This window comes from Sinohyriopsis cumingii, chromosome 1 (assembly GCF_028554795.1).
Source record: "Sinohyriopsis cumingii isolate HCF-2022 chromosome 1, ASM2855479v2, whole genome shotgun sequence".
Classification (NCBI taxonomy): domain Eukaryota; kingdom Metazoa; phylum Mollusca; class Bivalvia; order Unionida; family Unionidae; genus Sinohyriopsis; species Sinohyriopsis cumingii.
Window position 1 is genome coordinate 114,035,212 of NC_142961.1, and position 16,691 is coordinate 114,051,902.

At 35.0% G+C, this 16,691-nt stretch overlaps 1 protein-coding gene across 20 annotated transcripts in view; it reads right to left on the minus strand.

The window, feature by feature from the left end:
* Nucleotides 1-16,691, minus strand: part of LOC149807659 (ceramide kinase-like) — a 116,066-nt gene that overhangs the window by 20,577 nt on the left and 78,798 nt on the right. For 19 of the 20 annotated variants that reach the window (XR_016423289.1, XR_016423287.1, XR_016423284.1 and 16 more), the window contains 2 exons: nucleotides 5,251-5,325; nucleotides 3,252-3,402 (listed from right to left, as the gene is read on the minus strand). Coding sequence is in view for 17 of the 20 variants with exons in the window: in XM_089969304.1 (XP_089825430.1) it covers nucleotides 3,252-3,402; nucleotides 5,251-5,325 (226 nt within the window). In the remaining 3 variants the exon portion in view is untranslated. The remainder of the gene's footprint in view (nucleotides 1-3,251; nucleotides 3,403-5,250; nucleotides 5,326-16,691) is intronic. The other variant, XM_089969379.1, reaches the window with a different exon arrangement.

Consider the following 16,691-nt stretch of genomic DNA (forward strand, 5'->3'; position numbering starts at 1 on the left):
GTGGAAGAAAGGAGATGTTGTTGTTATAGGGTTTAACACCATTTTTAAGCACAAGATAGGCTATACATGGTGGCCAGTATAAATGGTGGAGGAAGATTTTTGTTGTTGTTGTTGTTGTGTGTTTTTAACGCCATTTTTCAGCACATGACAGGCTATACATGGCAGCCAGTATTAATGGTGGAGGAAGAACCAGGGAAAACCCCGTAATGGACCCACTGACATACGAGAAGCTACTGGCAAGCTTTCTCAAGTACCCACATTGGCCAAGCCTGATACTTGAACCCACACAGAGGGGTGAGACGGCAGTTATCTGTAATGGTGAGTGCTTTAGACCACTTGGACACTCTGGGCCCCAAAGAATGAAGTATAATGGATGACAGCAAACATAATCATATAAAGACTTGCTGAACTGGAAAACTCCAGAAACTTCTTTTTTGCTCAGAATAAAGATTTTTAATTCCCAAAATACCAGTTTGTTTCCATCACAGTTTATACAACATTATTTTTACTTGCCTATTAAAAGTTGTCATATGTCCTGAGCAAGGAATGTTTCTAACTCTGAATGGAGTTTATCACAATATTCAGAATGCATTCCTAAGAACCTGTGAAAATAAATGCAAACTGAAACATTTAAATTTTATGAACCATTTGTACACATCTGACAGATACTGTAACTGTATCAGAAAAGTGTGAAAGTCTATACCTATCCTTTACATCTGGACCTGTCTCTGATAGGTACTCTATCTCTAAGTCCATCAATCGTTGATTAATTCACACCAAGACATTACAGGATTATTTCTATATAGCTACCACCTCTATAACCACTTCTGGCAAAATGAGTTGCCCTTATATGTACCATATGTATCTGCTTATGAGTCAAATCCAACTGCAAACAACACAAATCCTGATGCACTGGAGTTTAAGGTCTATGTCATTTATTTGACTGATTACTCCTAACAAACTGCATAGACCCAGATCTGCAGGTGCATGATACAATGGCATATCTGGGTTTGCAGTGTGCATCTGGACACAACTTATAAGCAAGTACAAATGGTATATATTTGGCCATTGGTGGCTATATTTCTAGAAACTATGGTGGCTCAATGGTTAGTGTTCCTAATTTACAACCAGAAGTGTACACATTTAAATCCTGCTCAGTTGTGTCCCTGGCACTTCAATCACCTCAAAAGGATATAACCTATCATGTCTTCATTAAACACGCAACACCGAATATTTTCTTAAAAACAAAGGATACAAGAAGTTTTTGAAATCAATTTACATTACCTTTAGAGACAAGCCCACAGTTACACTGTATATCATTATGTCTGCAGTGCCAAAGTTTGGTAGTTTTCTCAAACAAACATACTGGCAAGGATTAAGTTTGTTGTGAACTATACTGTGTGTTTGTGTGTGTGTGTTAATATACAAGCAGAAATGTTTAATTTTCTCACTTTTTAAACTTTCTGCTTTAACTCTACACCAAATACAAACACTATACAGCACAATTTTTCAGTTTCATGAAGTGAAATGATTACTTCTGTTGCTGAGATAAAAATTTGTTGCAGTAACTATTTTATTCAAAAGAAGTGATTCTTCTTTCCAACTTTTAATGTTTAATGTTTCCCTACACTCATTCCACTAATGCAGATCTGGCAATAGCAAAATCCAAATGTTTGGCAATAAGGCATTTAACTTGAATTTCATGTGGTATATCAGTTGCATGGATTTTGGTATTCTGGCATTGGTACGCTTAGACATCTCAACAAAACTTGAAATACCAAGGTTAAACCAATCCAATGTTATGCCACTTGAGCTCTTAATCAATCCAACTTTAATGAATTAACATCGTTAACCCTGTCCAAATTACTTTCAGTCATACAAAATACAGACTCCAATCAATCATGACAACTTTAAGCAGAACATACCATGCATGGAAGATATTGTTTTATGCCCATTGAGCTCTTTAGTAACCCAACCATAATCAATTAGAGGTCCTTAATCTTTTCAGAATTACATTTGCACACACACAGTATAATATACTTTGACAAACTTCAAACAATGAAGCCAGCCAACCATGCTAATTGGATCAAAAGGTGAAATTAGCAGCTACATTGTCTTGTTCTGCTTAAGCAGTTCAGTGTCATGTGATCACTGGCAGTATTACCATAAATATGCAAAACTTTAATCCAAATGTGAAAAATATATTAAATTTATCACTAACAATTTTGCATACATGGGAGGTTCATATATATGCTGGTATTAAAGTCTGCACTAGAAAAATGAGACATTTTCTCACAAATGGTTTTAAATCTATACCTACATTCTTTGCATCTAATACTCAAACTGAAACATTAACATGCTGAAATGTACACAGAAATGCTGATGTTCTCAACATATGCACTGTTCGTAGGGTCTCATAATGATGATGGATTTAGTCTGTTTGAAACTACTTGAACTACACCATTACATAAATGGCCACTTTTTTAATTTTTATTTTTTTATTTATGTTTTAATTACAAAATAAAATTCTTTTCAAAACAAAAATTGTCAGTTAGCAGAAATTTACACAGCATCACTAATTATTTTAACAGTGCGATGCAATCTATACCATGTTTTACAAGATAACAAGACCAGTCTGAGGGAAAGACTTACTTTAGGGTTTTGGTATGATATGGGATTTAGATGCAAAAAAAGTAAGCACAACTTCAGAAATTGAGAGAATATGCAAGAAACAATGTTCATCTAATAATAACTTCCAGTTCACAGATGCCAATTTTCATACCAACATCGAAATTAGTTCAAATGCTTACTGGGTTAAGTGTACAGTTTTTCCAAATATCTCTTTTAGAAACTGCAGAGGGTTTTTAATGAGAGCTATTTAAAAAAGTCCAATCCCAAAAAATACCAAGTAAATTCCTAACGGAATGAACTAATGTTAAGCAGAAGGGTAATAACTCACAATATAACTGTGCTCCTTTTAATGTGAGACATAATGGTCTTCAATTTTATTTCTTCTCTCAACATATATATCATGATACAACACTTTCATGAACTTCTGTACAGTTGTATTGTTACACTCCCAGTGCAATACATACTGAAATACTCCAGCAGTAAAACAGCAGTATATCATCACAGAAAATACTGTGATGCCAAAACGAGTCATTACACCTCTGTTTAGCTTGTGATCTGTGTCAGCCTTTCAAATACAATGTTTGTTGTAATATCAAGCATGTATAAATGTATACCTGTACCTACAGGCATATCTAGCTCTCCCGAGGTTCCTCCTAGTTTCTGAATTGTATATCACATCCCCAAAGAAACCATAGCTCAATAATAGGATGGAGTACTTCAGGTGTTTACCATTAGCATGGACACTAAATGTTGAATGCGCTTGTCTTTGGCCTGTGGAATAAAGATTAGCTGATCACTTAAGTTAAAACTGTCATCAAATTTCCATTGAAATTTATTGATTATGATAAACAAACAAAGCAAATAATAAAATATATTAAAAGAATAATGAAAACACTATGTTAGGAATCAAAATGGATGAAATAATATGAAAACCAATGCAAATATGCAAACACATTTGTAAAAATTTTGACAGACTTATTTCAAGCCATTTGCATTACTTCTCTAATTATACAAACACGTTAAGCTTGACAAGTTATGGACTAGTACTGCCAATTTTTAGACCAGTAAGGTTAAAGATATTGGCTTTTATTTACAGGTTTGGAATATTACAACCAAAGATATGAACTAGTACTGATGAGTTTTGGACTAATACAGTCAAAGAAATGAACTAGTACTGATGAGTTTTGGACTAGAACAGTCAAAGATAGGAACTAGTACTGATGAGTTTTGGACTAGTACAGTCAAAGAAATGAACTAGTACTGTTGAGTTTTGGACTAGAACAAAGATAGGAACTAGTACTGATGAGTTTTGGACTAGTACAGTCAAAGAAATGAACTAGTACTGATGAGTTTTGACTAGTACAGTCAAAGAAATGAACTAGTACTGATGAGTTTTGGACTAGTACAGTCAAAGAAATGAACTAGTACTGATGAGTTTTGGACTAGTACAGTCAAAGAAATGAACTAGTACTGATGAGTTTTGGACTAGTACAGTCAAAGAAATGAACTAGTACTGATGAGTTTTGGACTAGTACAATCAAAGATATGAACTAGTACTGAGGAGTTTTGGACTAGTACAGTCAAAGATATGAACTAGTACTGATGAGTTTTGGACTAGTACAGTCAAAGATATGAACTAGTACTGATGAGTTTTGTGCTAGTACAGTCAAAGATATGAACTAGTACTGATGAGTTTTGGACTAGTACAGTCAAAGAAATGAACTAGTACTGATGAGTTTTAGACAGCAAAAGATATTGACTATCCATGTCAAAATAAATTAACACAAACATTTGTCAAACAAAAGTCCCTATTTTCTTCCTAAAGCAGACCTACCTTTGCTAGGAAAATAAGACTTCTGAAGATACAAAGTTTCATGGCAATGAAGTAACAAAGCTAAACTTATATGCTGACTGATGTATGGAAGAAGAATGGCATGAACATACAACACCAACAAACATATCAAATATCAAATCCGTTCTCAGTTCTGTTGACACAGCTATGATAAATACATCTAAGTGTTCATTCTCACAATTTTATGTTCCAAAAATTCAGCGGCATTTCAATTTAGGGTCAAGTCTTTAATTGTGTGCCCTTCCAACAGTGTCTGATGGAAACAATTAGGACAAGGGCCCCACAAATAAGCTGCTTGATATATTGTGATCCTTCAAATAACACAGGTCTGGTCAATGATTCAATGGTCAAAATTTAGGTCTATCAATGCCGGTTAATTATTTAACATTATTTTAATCCTTGGCCAAGTAGATAGAATTACTATGTGACTCTCCATATAGCACCATCTGGTTTTCTTATTTTCACATTTTTTTTCACCATAATGGCATAGCCATGCCTATAATATACCTCATTCTAAGGTGACCTCACCAGTTTAAGGCAATACACTTTACTGCTCTTGTGAACTTCACTGTAATGAGGCATCACTGTAAACTGTCAAGGCAGAATCCAAAGATCTAACTGCCTGAGGTTGGAGTGGATATGCAAATGACAGGACTATAAAGATACATATCTAAATATGGCTCAATCTTGAGGAGGGGGGAGAATAAACTTCCCTGCACATTCCTCTGAATTGGACTTTGCCCAACCCTGATAATATAAGCACTTACCCAAAACAATAGCCAATGCTTCCACTTCCGGATCATAGGAATCGAAGACTTCCAATGCAATTCCATTTCCAGTACCTATTACATGAAAATTACCAATTACAGCTCTCTCTCACACAAAAGCCCTTCAATATAACACAGTTCCTGTAATAAGGTAAGTATGGTCATGGATCCAATTTCATTATGTGAAGGTAATATATATATAGTAGTCCCCCTCTTGAATGGTCCCTCTGACCAGTGGCCACCCGGTTCTTACAGCCAGAATCACTTGGCACCAATGAGTTTTGTATTCAAAAGTACCCCTCAAGAACAGCCATCCCTCTAACATGACCATAACAGTACAAAAATGTAAAATGTTTCCCTCATGAGCAGCCACTTTTTATCAAATGTATCCAGAACCAATGAAAGAAGTGTTGACTAAAGTACATGTAACAGTAAGATTTAATATTATATCATTGTCTATAAAAGCCAACATTTACAGGAAATGGGCCCAACAATGTTATGATAGAGTTTTGGGCTTCACACATCTGTCGAGTTCTTCTCTATGATGATTACAATTAGATGTAATTGTCAAGATCATGACAGGGTCAGCATAGGCTAAAAATAGATTTTGTTCATTAACACACACATACAGAGAAATTAACCTTGACCTTGAACAAAACAAAGTACTAGACAAGGACCAAAAAATCATGTGACAACACATTATCGCTTCCTTTACGAAGAAGGTATTTTGTCCACTCAACAGAAGCTTCTTCTGCATAATTCAATCGCATACAGTTAGCAACATCTGAATAAATCATTACCAGACACTGACATGTCATCAAATAAATGCAGAGCTGTGCACCCCCTTACAATGCTTTTCAGTATTTCCAGGGATATTTTCAGTATTTCATTTAAGCATTCAGTATTCTTCACAAGCGCACACCAATAGTAACGCACAACATTACTGATGCATCTTTATTACATCTTGTAACCAAACTGTCAATACAAACAATGATCCATACTGCAAAATATTTCATATTTATGATATTTGAAACATATAACAGTTGAAAATAATTTATTAATGATCATTAGCATTGAGCTTAGATGTTGAAGTTTACAGCAAAGCAGTGTCAAGTTTAGTGCTACAGGTATGTTGGAATGAGGGTCACTGACTTGTCTTATTCATTTCATAGTAGGCACTTTTCAACTTCTGTAGTTGTTCAAATGAGTGATTCAATAAGCAACAATGCTTCTAGAGTGTTGTCTCCCATTGATGACCTCTGCTCTGTTCTGTTCTTATGCAATATGGAGAAGATTCTCTCACAGTGGGCATTACTGTGGGGAATGGTTAATATTCCTAGCATTAAAACTGAAAGTTCACTGAGGAACAATGCCCCCTCTTCATCCTTCTTATTGCTAACTGCAGCCCAGGTTTCATCCATTCTTTGTCTGGTACAGGAGGATAGGTCTGTATATTGATATATAGCAAACTGCTCAACAACATTGTCAATAGTGCAACCAGGAGGCCGTAGTGCTGGAAATCTATGCAGGAAGAAAGTCAGATCACTCAAATTGGTTGTCTGTTGCAAAGAAGCATCGGCTACAACTGCATGTCTCAAGATTGGTTCTTTGAGAGGAAGCTTCTCAATCAGGTAACTGCAAACACTCTAAGTACAGCTTTACATTTCCCTAGAACTGCTTGATCCACATGTCCCTCAAACCATTATTGTCAGAGTTCGGTAATGAAACTGCGGGCAGCACCACCTATGACTAAGTCCTTGTTGTCTTTTAAATTGTAGCTGCTTTTGAAGTCAACAGCTTCAGACACACAACTTGACATGGTAGCTGGTTTGACAAAACGACCAAGAACTTTCACAATCTGCTTGACCAGCATTTTTCTCAGCACATGTATCTTCTGTTCATCTGACTGGAGACATCATCAAACATCTTGATAGTATAGTCCAGAAAAAGAACATACAGCTTGTCTGAAACACAAGTACAGAAATTGTAATTTGTACAATATCCAAATTAGTTCAGTAAAGATGTTCGCACCTTAACTCTTCAAACAATGGCGCACTAGTATGGTGAAACTGATTCTATTTTAGAATTTGTAAATTTTAGCAAATTCAAATGTCTAGCTGGAATTAAATTTAACAGGTGCCTGGTACCAACTGTGTATGTATCCTCTTGGTAAAAATACATGCATAAAAGGTTTAAGATTACTATAATTGCCTGAATTTGTAAGTAAATGTCATAAAAATAGATAAACATAATATAAAATAAAACAAATAAAAATCTACATACCTGCAGCAATTTTGCTATATGGAAACATGAGTCTGAAGCCATCAGTCAAGGAAGCAGCTGTTGCTAATGGCAGACTGTGGTAAGCGAAGAGTTCGCACATCATTTAACTTAACATGAGTCACACGCAGAGTGTGTTCATCGCAGTCGGTTGAACGTTTTGTATTATTTGAAAGGAATGGCATAATTGTCAATCACATTATGCTTCTCTGATTTTATGTGGTGAGAGATGTCATTTCAGCTACCACTCCTAACTGATATATCAGTTTCACATAGTTTGCAGAAGGCATAGCTATCGCCCTTTCTGCTGACAGAAATGAACGACCAGGTCTTGCTGTATGATGTGAGAAACTGCTGTACTCATCGCCTCATGACTTTGACTGAAGTTAATTCTTCTTCAGTCGCTCTCTTCCTCACAGATAGCATTTCAAATACATTTCCCGAACCCTGCTCAGCCATGATGCTGTTTACACTACAAATGCAATGACTAAGAAACTCGACACATGCACTGTGCGCTGTTGCAGAGCATTTTGCACATGACCCTTCTATTTAATACAGAGATAACTACGGCAGGTTGCTATTGCTTTATTTTCGTACTTCTTTCATTTCGTTTTTTTTTGTAATTGCCAAATACAAATTTTCAGTATTTTACCTCACACAAAATCGGGTTTAGCTCTTGAATTCGTATTTCTGTATTTGATATTTTTTCCCTTACTAAATATGAAAAAATACCGAGGGTGCATAGGTCTGTAAATGGAGATGTATTATTTTAGAAAAAAGTCATTTATTCTACTCAATGACATCGGGTCAGGTAGGGAGGGGGACTTGCCAAACAATTTTATGTAGAAAAAACTCAAATAAAACAATTTTATGGAGAAAAGACTCAAATAAACAACGTCATAACCAATAAGAAGGTTATTCAGCAGCAGTGGGAAAATGGAGCGAATGGAAAGAGAATTATATATGTACCAAGATTTAAATGATGTTTTTGAATGGTTTTGCAATGTGCTTAACAACAATACCTTGCATATCACGCTTACGCCAAATATAAGAACTATTAATAGTATATTCAGTTGAAATAAGTATATTATTATAACAAGAAGAAACTTTCAATAATTAATGTTACTTTTAAATGAAGATATTAAATGAAGATATTAAGTGCTTTGAAGTATGCACCTTTCTTACTACGTAATTACATATACTTCTGACAAAAAATTTAGTACCCCTCTGGAAAGGCCACCTGGCTTAATGTCTTATAAGGCCACTTTCCTGGTGCAGAAGGGGCCGCCGTATAAGAGGGGGACCACACTGTGTGTGTATGTGTGTATATATGTATGTGTGTATATATGTATGTGTGTATATATATATATATATATATATATATATATATATATATATATATATATATATATATATATACACGTTTTAGGTGCGTTGTGGGCAGTCATCCCGAAAGTGGGTTTACGGGAAGGACATGATATAGTTTACATTTCAAATCAAAATACATATACATAGGTTGTATTTCTTACATAGTAATTATGTATATGTTGAAAATAAGTATATACACTTATGTTATAGTCCTATTCATGTTTTCGGTTCGTGGGCAGATATATAAATTTCATGGGCAGTTTTGACCTTTAGGTTGAAGATGACAAAGTAACTGCCCAAAAATACGTTCACGAAGAACAAACATATAGCATTCTGCCCGTGAATACGGCCACGGGAACAATATATAGCGTACTGCCCACGAATACGTTCACAAGTAACAAATATATAGCATGACTTTCCGGTGTGCGTGCGCAAAATGGTTGTCAAGACACGACGATAAACATTAATCTATTAAAGCATCCTTTGCAATGGCCAGCGTACATATAACGGACGTGAGGTTCGTTTTTCACAGCTTGTTTGAAATAAATGGATGATTATATATCCAGTGTAACAACTTGTCTTGACAGCTTATGGATGCTAATGTTTGACATTTATTGTGAAGATGATAGTTCACTGCTTGTTGATGAATTCGTAGCTTCTGTTAATCGATGCTATAGCTCAATTTAACTGTCATACACTGATATGTTTAAGTCTGCTTGCACAGTTAACTATGCAGAGTTATGGAAATATAACAAATTGGTTTTAATAACTTTCAGAGTTTGTTTTACTATTACTCAATATTTGTTTCAAGTACTATAAAGGCTGTGATAGGTTGGGTGGCTTAGATTACAAATCAGGCCCTTCTCACTTGGGGGGTGGGGGGTGGGTACTGCCCATTATGAATATTACTGGTCCTAGATGTCCAACCTGATATTTATGACATATAGGTTCAACATCTTACTGCCAGCAGAAATGGTGTTCTGTAGTATTTTTCCCAGTCAATAGTTTATGGATATATTATGTCATGTACTATGCTTGTTTAATTCTCTCATCTCAGTTCTGACGTTACCATTGAATGCTATAATGTTCCCAGACATCCGGTATTCTTGGTTATTAAAATTATATATATACACAGATAACTGAAGGTGAGTTCTCATTATTCCCTAACAATTGTAATTAGTGGGGCTGTAGCAATTGATGGTCTGAGAATTCAAGTTAACTGGTTCAAAACTTGGGTAAACAACAAACTGTTTTCTTCCTTTGACAGGCATCATAAAGTTTTGCATCTTTGTCTCTCTGATGACTGTGGTACACAAGTTACAGACTTTGCCTTAGAATGAGCCTGATTTTTGATACTTGTTACTGAATGGGGTGGGGTAGGGAAGTAACAAAATTATTAAAGGTGGAATGTATGCAAACCATGCTGGAAATAGATATGTGCCAGCAACTGCAACATGTAAGCTTCAATCAATTTGGAAACTATAAGCTTTATCCTGTAAATATTAACAGTTCACACCCTGTATAAAAGATGATTTTGTGTTTGATTAACTGGAACTGTTAATTTATTATGTTAAGGAATTTATTGTTTTAACCCTAGTAAATGTAATATAATTAGGTCAAAAGTTCCAGTTTGTTTATTGTTTCCAGAGTTGATTATTGTAACTGGAAGAACCTGTTTCTAAGTGTTAAATGAAACGAAAGAGATATTGTTTACTCAAGTGATATAAAATAAAAGTTTAAAATGAACTGAAAGAAATATTGTTTATTCAAGTGATACAAAATAAATGCAAAAGTGTATATTCATTAAGAAGTGTATTGTCAATTGCAAATAAATGAAGATTTATCTTATTTTGTTCTTTACTTGTGTACAAAATTATACCTGGATTGGGCAATAATTACTTGGACTCCATTTGGAAAAGAAAAATCTATATGTCCTAAATACCTAATGTTCATATCATAATGCTCTTTTAATGGATGATTATGCTTTTCAGCTGACGTTACCATATTGCCAAGTGAACTAACAGTATGGCCTTCGGTGTGGCCCACTAATCACATTTGTAAATGAATTATGCATACAACAGAGAAATAGCTCTTAAAATATCTTATGAGTTGAACAATGTGTGTACACAAATAAACATGAAGCAAATCTTTGAACTTGTATGCCACACATGCAAGTGAATTGGTGGTTTTCATATGTAACTTGTGTACTCTTATGGCTTTTGTCTATATTACTTTTAGCCATTTCTATTCACACACCAGAACACAACCTTTTTTGTCTGATTCAGGTACTAATGCAAAATTTATTTCAGCTGTAACTGAAGTATACAGAATTTTTCCTGACGTTGAGGCCTACTGTGTAGACAGTATAGCTGTAAGTCATCAAATCAAATGGAAGACAACAGTGTGCAGTTGAAGAAAATGATATATACCCAGCACCATTTAGAGTTATCTTAAAGAAAAGTCACAATGCACACTGATACAAGTAGTTTTAGAAAATGCATTTGTTCCACATACATTTTAACTTAACCCAAAAGTTCAGTCTCTTGCCTAAAATTCAATCAGATGTATGCATTTATTCCATAAAACACAAAGATATAATGAACCAAATCATTTTCATTATTGAGTTAGGTAGTAGGCTATGTTAAAGAGTGCAATCACTTTATCGATTTTTTTTCCATTACATTTTTATTTATTATAAAATGACATTTCTTAGTGGAGTGCTAGCAACTGTAACTTCAGGAATATTTTGTACATGCTGGCCTAAGTGTCATGAATATACTGTGCTACATTTTGCTTTATTAGGTATAATACTATCATGAGACTTGCTTGATTAAATCCTGAATTTGTCAGTTACACTTACAAGTCCACTGGTAGAATTTAAAATCTGTGACAGTTTGGGAACTTTTTTTGCAGTAACTGCAAATCACTTTGCCTTCACAGTCAATGAATTCAAGCCATTGATAATTGTCAAACCATTGTGACTGAAAATGTGATTGTCTCTTAGTTGTGTCCTATTTGATAATTTTGCTGCCACAGAGTCTGGATTGTGTCTCTGAAGAAATAGTTCATCTAGACTCTGTTGCAGTATTACATTTTATATGTTCAATTTAATGAATTTTCTTTCTTTGAATCATTCTTATGTCATAACTTGCGAAAATAGTTTAGTTAACAATATTTATTCAAACAGAAAAGATAACCTCACTTGACAAATCATCCTACTAAAGTGATCATGGCATACACTTTTATCTTTGAAATTCAAATATTGCCCACTCGTTAATTAACATAACTAATATTGCACATTGAAGGTGATCATATGTATCATCAGTTTTAAAAAAATAAAGACATAATACTATCATTTAATCACTGCATACAGGAAACAGACACTTGTGTCTGTAAAATGCCTTTCATTGGATTACTTTGGTTTATTAAAACCAAACAGCGATCCACTCAGGATTTTCTAGGGTAGATACAGAGAATATATTATGGTCATTCAGAACGCTATCAATACATCAGACCAGATTGTTTTTATTATTATTTAGGCAAAATAACTTAGTAAGTCAGATGGCAAACATGAGGATGGTGATAGGTTATGTGGAATTTGCATTGAATCATCTGATCCCAGAAGATCTGATACAATGTCACTGGCTGTGGTAATCATCAAGTGCAGTTGCACGGCACCATAAGACTTATCAAGATACCATAAGCTAGAAAGATGAAGAAAAAGAAAAACGATGACCCAAAGACAAATCCTGCAAACTGTGTGCAAAAACGATTCCACAGATTATAGATGAAAACTTTACTATATTTAGCTTCAAGATATTAATAAATTCGGATTACTTCCTTCAGTCTGCTACAGTAATTCATGCCCATTGCACTCATAAATTGATTATAGTCCTTGCAGTATTTTGTGTGGGCCACAATATTTTAATTGATGCAGCTGATGCTCCATTCTTCAGTTCAGTGTTGATTCAAACATAGCAATGTCCCTTTGGGATGTGTGCATAAATAAAGAATGCCTGTCCCTTCATTACCACACTTGTTGAATTTATCGTGTCTCTCTGAAAACTGTACCATGTGAGAATGAATTTTATAAACAAACTGGACATAAGTATTGCTAGACATATACTCAGACCTGAGACTTCATAAAAGACTGCTTACTTGTGAGGCATTATTAGTGCTAGGGCTTGAGGTAATAACTTGCTATATGTTTGGTAAGGCAAAATAAGGGGCCTTATGACTTAAATTGAAACTGTGAAAAAACAAAAGGTTCAAATGCAATAAACTTTTGTTTTTCCTCATTTGTTATATTACAGTGCCATGAAAGGTCATTTCTTTTATCTTTTTAATCCCTTGCCAATTTTAAGTCATCATCACTAACCAAGTCTCTAAATCAATTCTTGGCATATTTAGCTAAAATGGTGTCTACTGTTCCATTATATCATTGATTGTTTAGCTTGCTTGTATGGAGCTTAACACCCTTTTTCAGGACATCATAGACTTTACATGGCAGCCAACATATTTATTGGAAGAAATCAACACACATAACGCTACTGGCAAGCTTTCTCATATACACACATTGGTTGGACTAGAGAGAGTTGATTAGTGATGTGTATGCCTAGACCATTCTATAATCCAGGGCCCCATGATTGAATACAGCTTAAAGAAATTAACCCTAATTCAATTTCCTTGTCGCATTTAAATCATAACACCCACCATGCAAAGTGACACATGTCTCAAGATTTTCAAATTTGTATATGTTTTGCAACTTTTAATTCTGAGTTGATGCATGTGGATGTGGAAATTCAGTTACTGAATACTTAGCTACTTATATAAGGAGCTCTCACACTGGTAAAAGCATGCAATTGGGATTTTATTTGCAAGAGGGCAATTAATTGTTCAAAATACTGTTTTAGCTAACTACATATGCGAAGGGTTGATGTATAAAAAAAAGGATCAAGAAATCCTAGCTGGTAAAGATAATTGTATCCAATTTGATAGAAAGTGAGAAGGCCTTTTAATTTTGTACAGCAGTTTCATTAAGGAACCAACTATAATACCATTAGAAGTTTATGAGCAGCAAAAACCACATTAAGGACCAACTAGACATCAAAACCATATGCATAGTTCCATTTACGGCCAACCAGACATCAAATAGGTCATCGAGTGAAAGCACAATGTCAAAATGACCAGCCATCTAGGAGAAGTAGCAAGGAAGGGGTTTTCCAGATGCCCATTAAAACAGCCATATTGGAGGTTAGATTGGCACTATTTTCATTTACGTCCAACTAGACATAAGAAGTCTTTCACTGATATGACGATTCATTCAGGAGAAGTAGTTATACCAAGATTTTCAGGATGGCCACATTGGTGGCCTTATAGGATGTCTGTACAGCACCATAATTCTCATTCAGGACCTGCTAGACATCAACATAAGTATTTTGTACACATGTTGACACGCTGACACAATTATCCATTCAGAAGTAGCGATAAAAAGTTTCTTAATATGGCTACTGTGGCAACCACATTGTATGTGTGAGTGGCACCGTCTTGTTTTTTCTTCCAGATATTTTCACACAAATATCATATTTAAAGATAACATGAATTCATACAAGATCTTGTCGGTTTATTTCATAACAGATTTTTCCCTCATATTAATATAATCTTTTGAAAACATTTATACATTATAGTTCTAGAAATTTGTCATGCTCTCAGAAACTATTAAAATCACAGCAGAAAGTGTTATGTTATATCTTTATTCAGCACTGAAAAATATTTATGAACTCTTAAAGTTTTTTCCCCTATATTAACTTAATTTAATGAAGATTTTCAGACTATAACCTTTCCATTGGATTTATTTTTTCAAACATGGCGTAAAAAGTATGTTATAGTAACCAATTTTTACATTGCCTTCACCATTGCAGAAATCTCTATAATCAATTTCCTAGTAAAGAAAAGCCAAGAAAATAAATGGACAGTTAATATTCACTTCAGGATCACAGACCTGAGGCAAATATGTCATTGTTAAATCAAACATTTTTATTGTGTTTCCTTAGACCTAAATATATATATATATACTTGCTGTTACTCTAAACGAAGGCTGGTGATCCAGTTGATAACCCTTTGAGGGTTTTAAGGATGTCTTTAAAATTAAGGCCTTAAAAATGTTGAGATCTTATATTAAAAATGACAATTTGAGCCTTGCAGATTCATGTCCACAGGTGTCCAAATAAAAAAAAAGGGGGGGGGGGGTGCAAGGGGCAAGCTTGTTGGTGTGTTATAAAATAACTGACTTATCATCGGTGTGCTGACAGGTGATGTGTAATTAAATCACTGTTGTAATATTAATAATGAGTGAGTCTGCACAAAGGAATTTCATACAGCTAAACTAGCTCAACAACTAGAGGCAATTAAGAAATATATCCACATTCGTGATTCTGTCAAATGGCAGATACAACAGCATCAGGAAGCTCAAGTGGCATTTACAGAAGGTAAAGAGCCGCTATACTTGTTATCTTTTTAGGGATGTGCTTGGATTTTGCCCTCAAGCTGGAGCAGTCATAGGATATATAATAAATCGCCATGGTCGGAATTTATCCCCAAGCTGGGGTAATCAATGGGTAAAATCTTATCCACAGTCGGGGTTTTATTCAAGCTTCAGGTGCAAGTTTTTGTGCATCTCCATGCCCTTGCATAAAACACAGTTACACGTTTTTTTATATAGATATTTTTCAGTTGTAGACAGGAATAATAAGTATTTGCGAGTGTTTGAAATGAATGGGTTCATTATGAATTGAGTGGCACTACATTTCAAAAGCAAAATTGGATTGAAATGCAAGAACTGTAGTACGGAATTAGTGTTGGTTCTGGATCGTAGAATGGAATTGTGTGTGTGTGATTGGATTTTTAAGGTAGCTTGAATAATTTTTCAGTCATATTGCTACGATGTCTGCAGTGTGGCAGTTTATAGTGATGTATAGCACTGGGGCATCATGCTGCAAACATGTAGTATGATGTTGCACCCAGTCACATTATCCTGACACCAGGCAGATCAGTCCTAACACTAACCTCTTAATGCTGAGCGTCTAGCGAGGTAGCTGTTAATACCATTTTTGTAAGTCTTTGGTATGACTTGGATGGGGTTTGAACCCATGACCTCCCGCTTCTGAGGCGGACGCTCTAACCACTAGGACACCGAAGTGGTCAGAATGGAATTGTAACAATTACAATGGAAGCAATTTGTATTATGCTTGTTGGGGCATTCCTCACTGATGGCTGTCAGTGACATCATCATGGGAATGTGTAACAGCCACATTTTGTAAGAACAAGGTGTAGTTGGTGAACAATACAGACACTTTTCTGCCATTTCCACTGGCATCATCTCATATGATGTTATTTAAAAAAACTTCCTACAACATACTCACAACATATAAAACCTATATGCAAATCTGATGAAAGCTGCTTGTGTTTCTGAAACACATATTCCATACTGGTGGCAAGAATGTCCAAATCTACATTACAAAAATGAAAACATTACCATCCATCTAGGAGTTGCAAATGTATGAAATCCTCTTGTTGGGTAGTTTTACTAACAGGCTTCACAGCAGGGCCTTCCATTAGATTTAAATGTGGCAGGTAAGTTGACAAAGTAGGGTGGGGGGTTGGGGGGACCTACCCCAATGGGGATAATTCATTTTTTTTTTAAAGTAGCATGGTGTAAAGTAAAAGTAGATGGGCTGATAAGGAATCCACTGAATTTACAGACTAAAGGTTCAGACATTTGTTTTTAAGAGAAA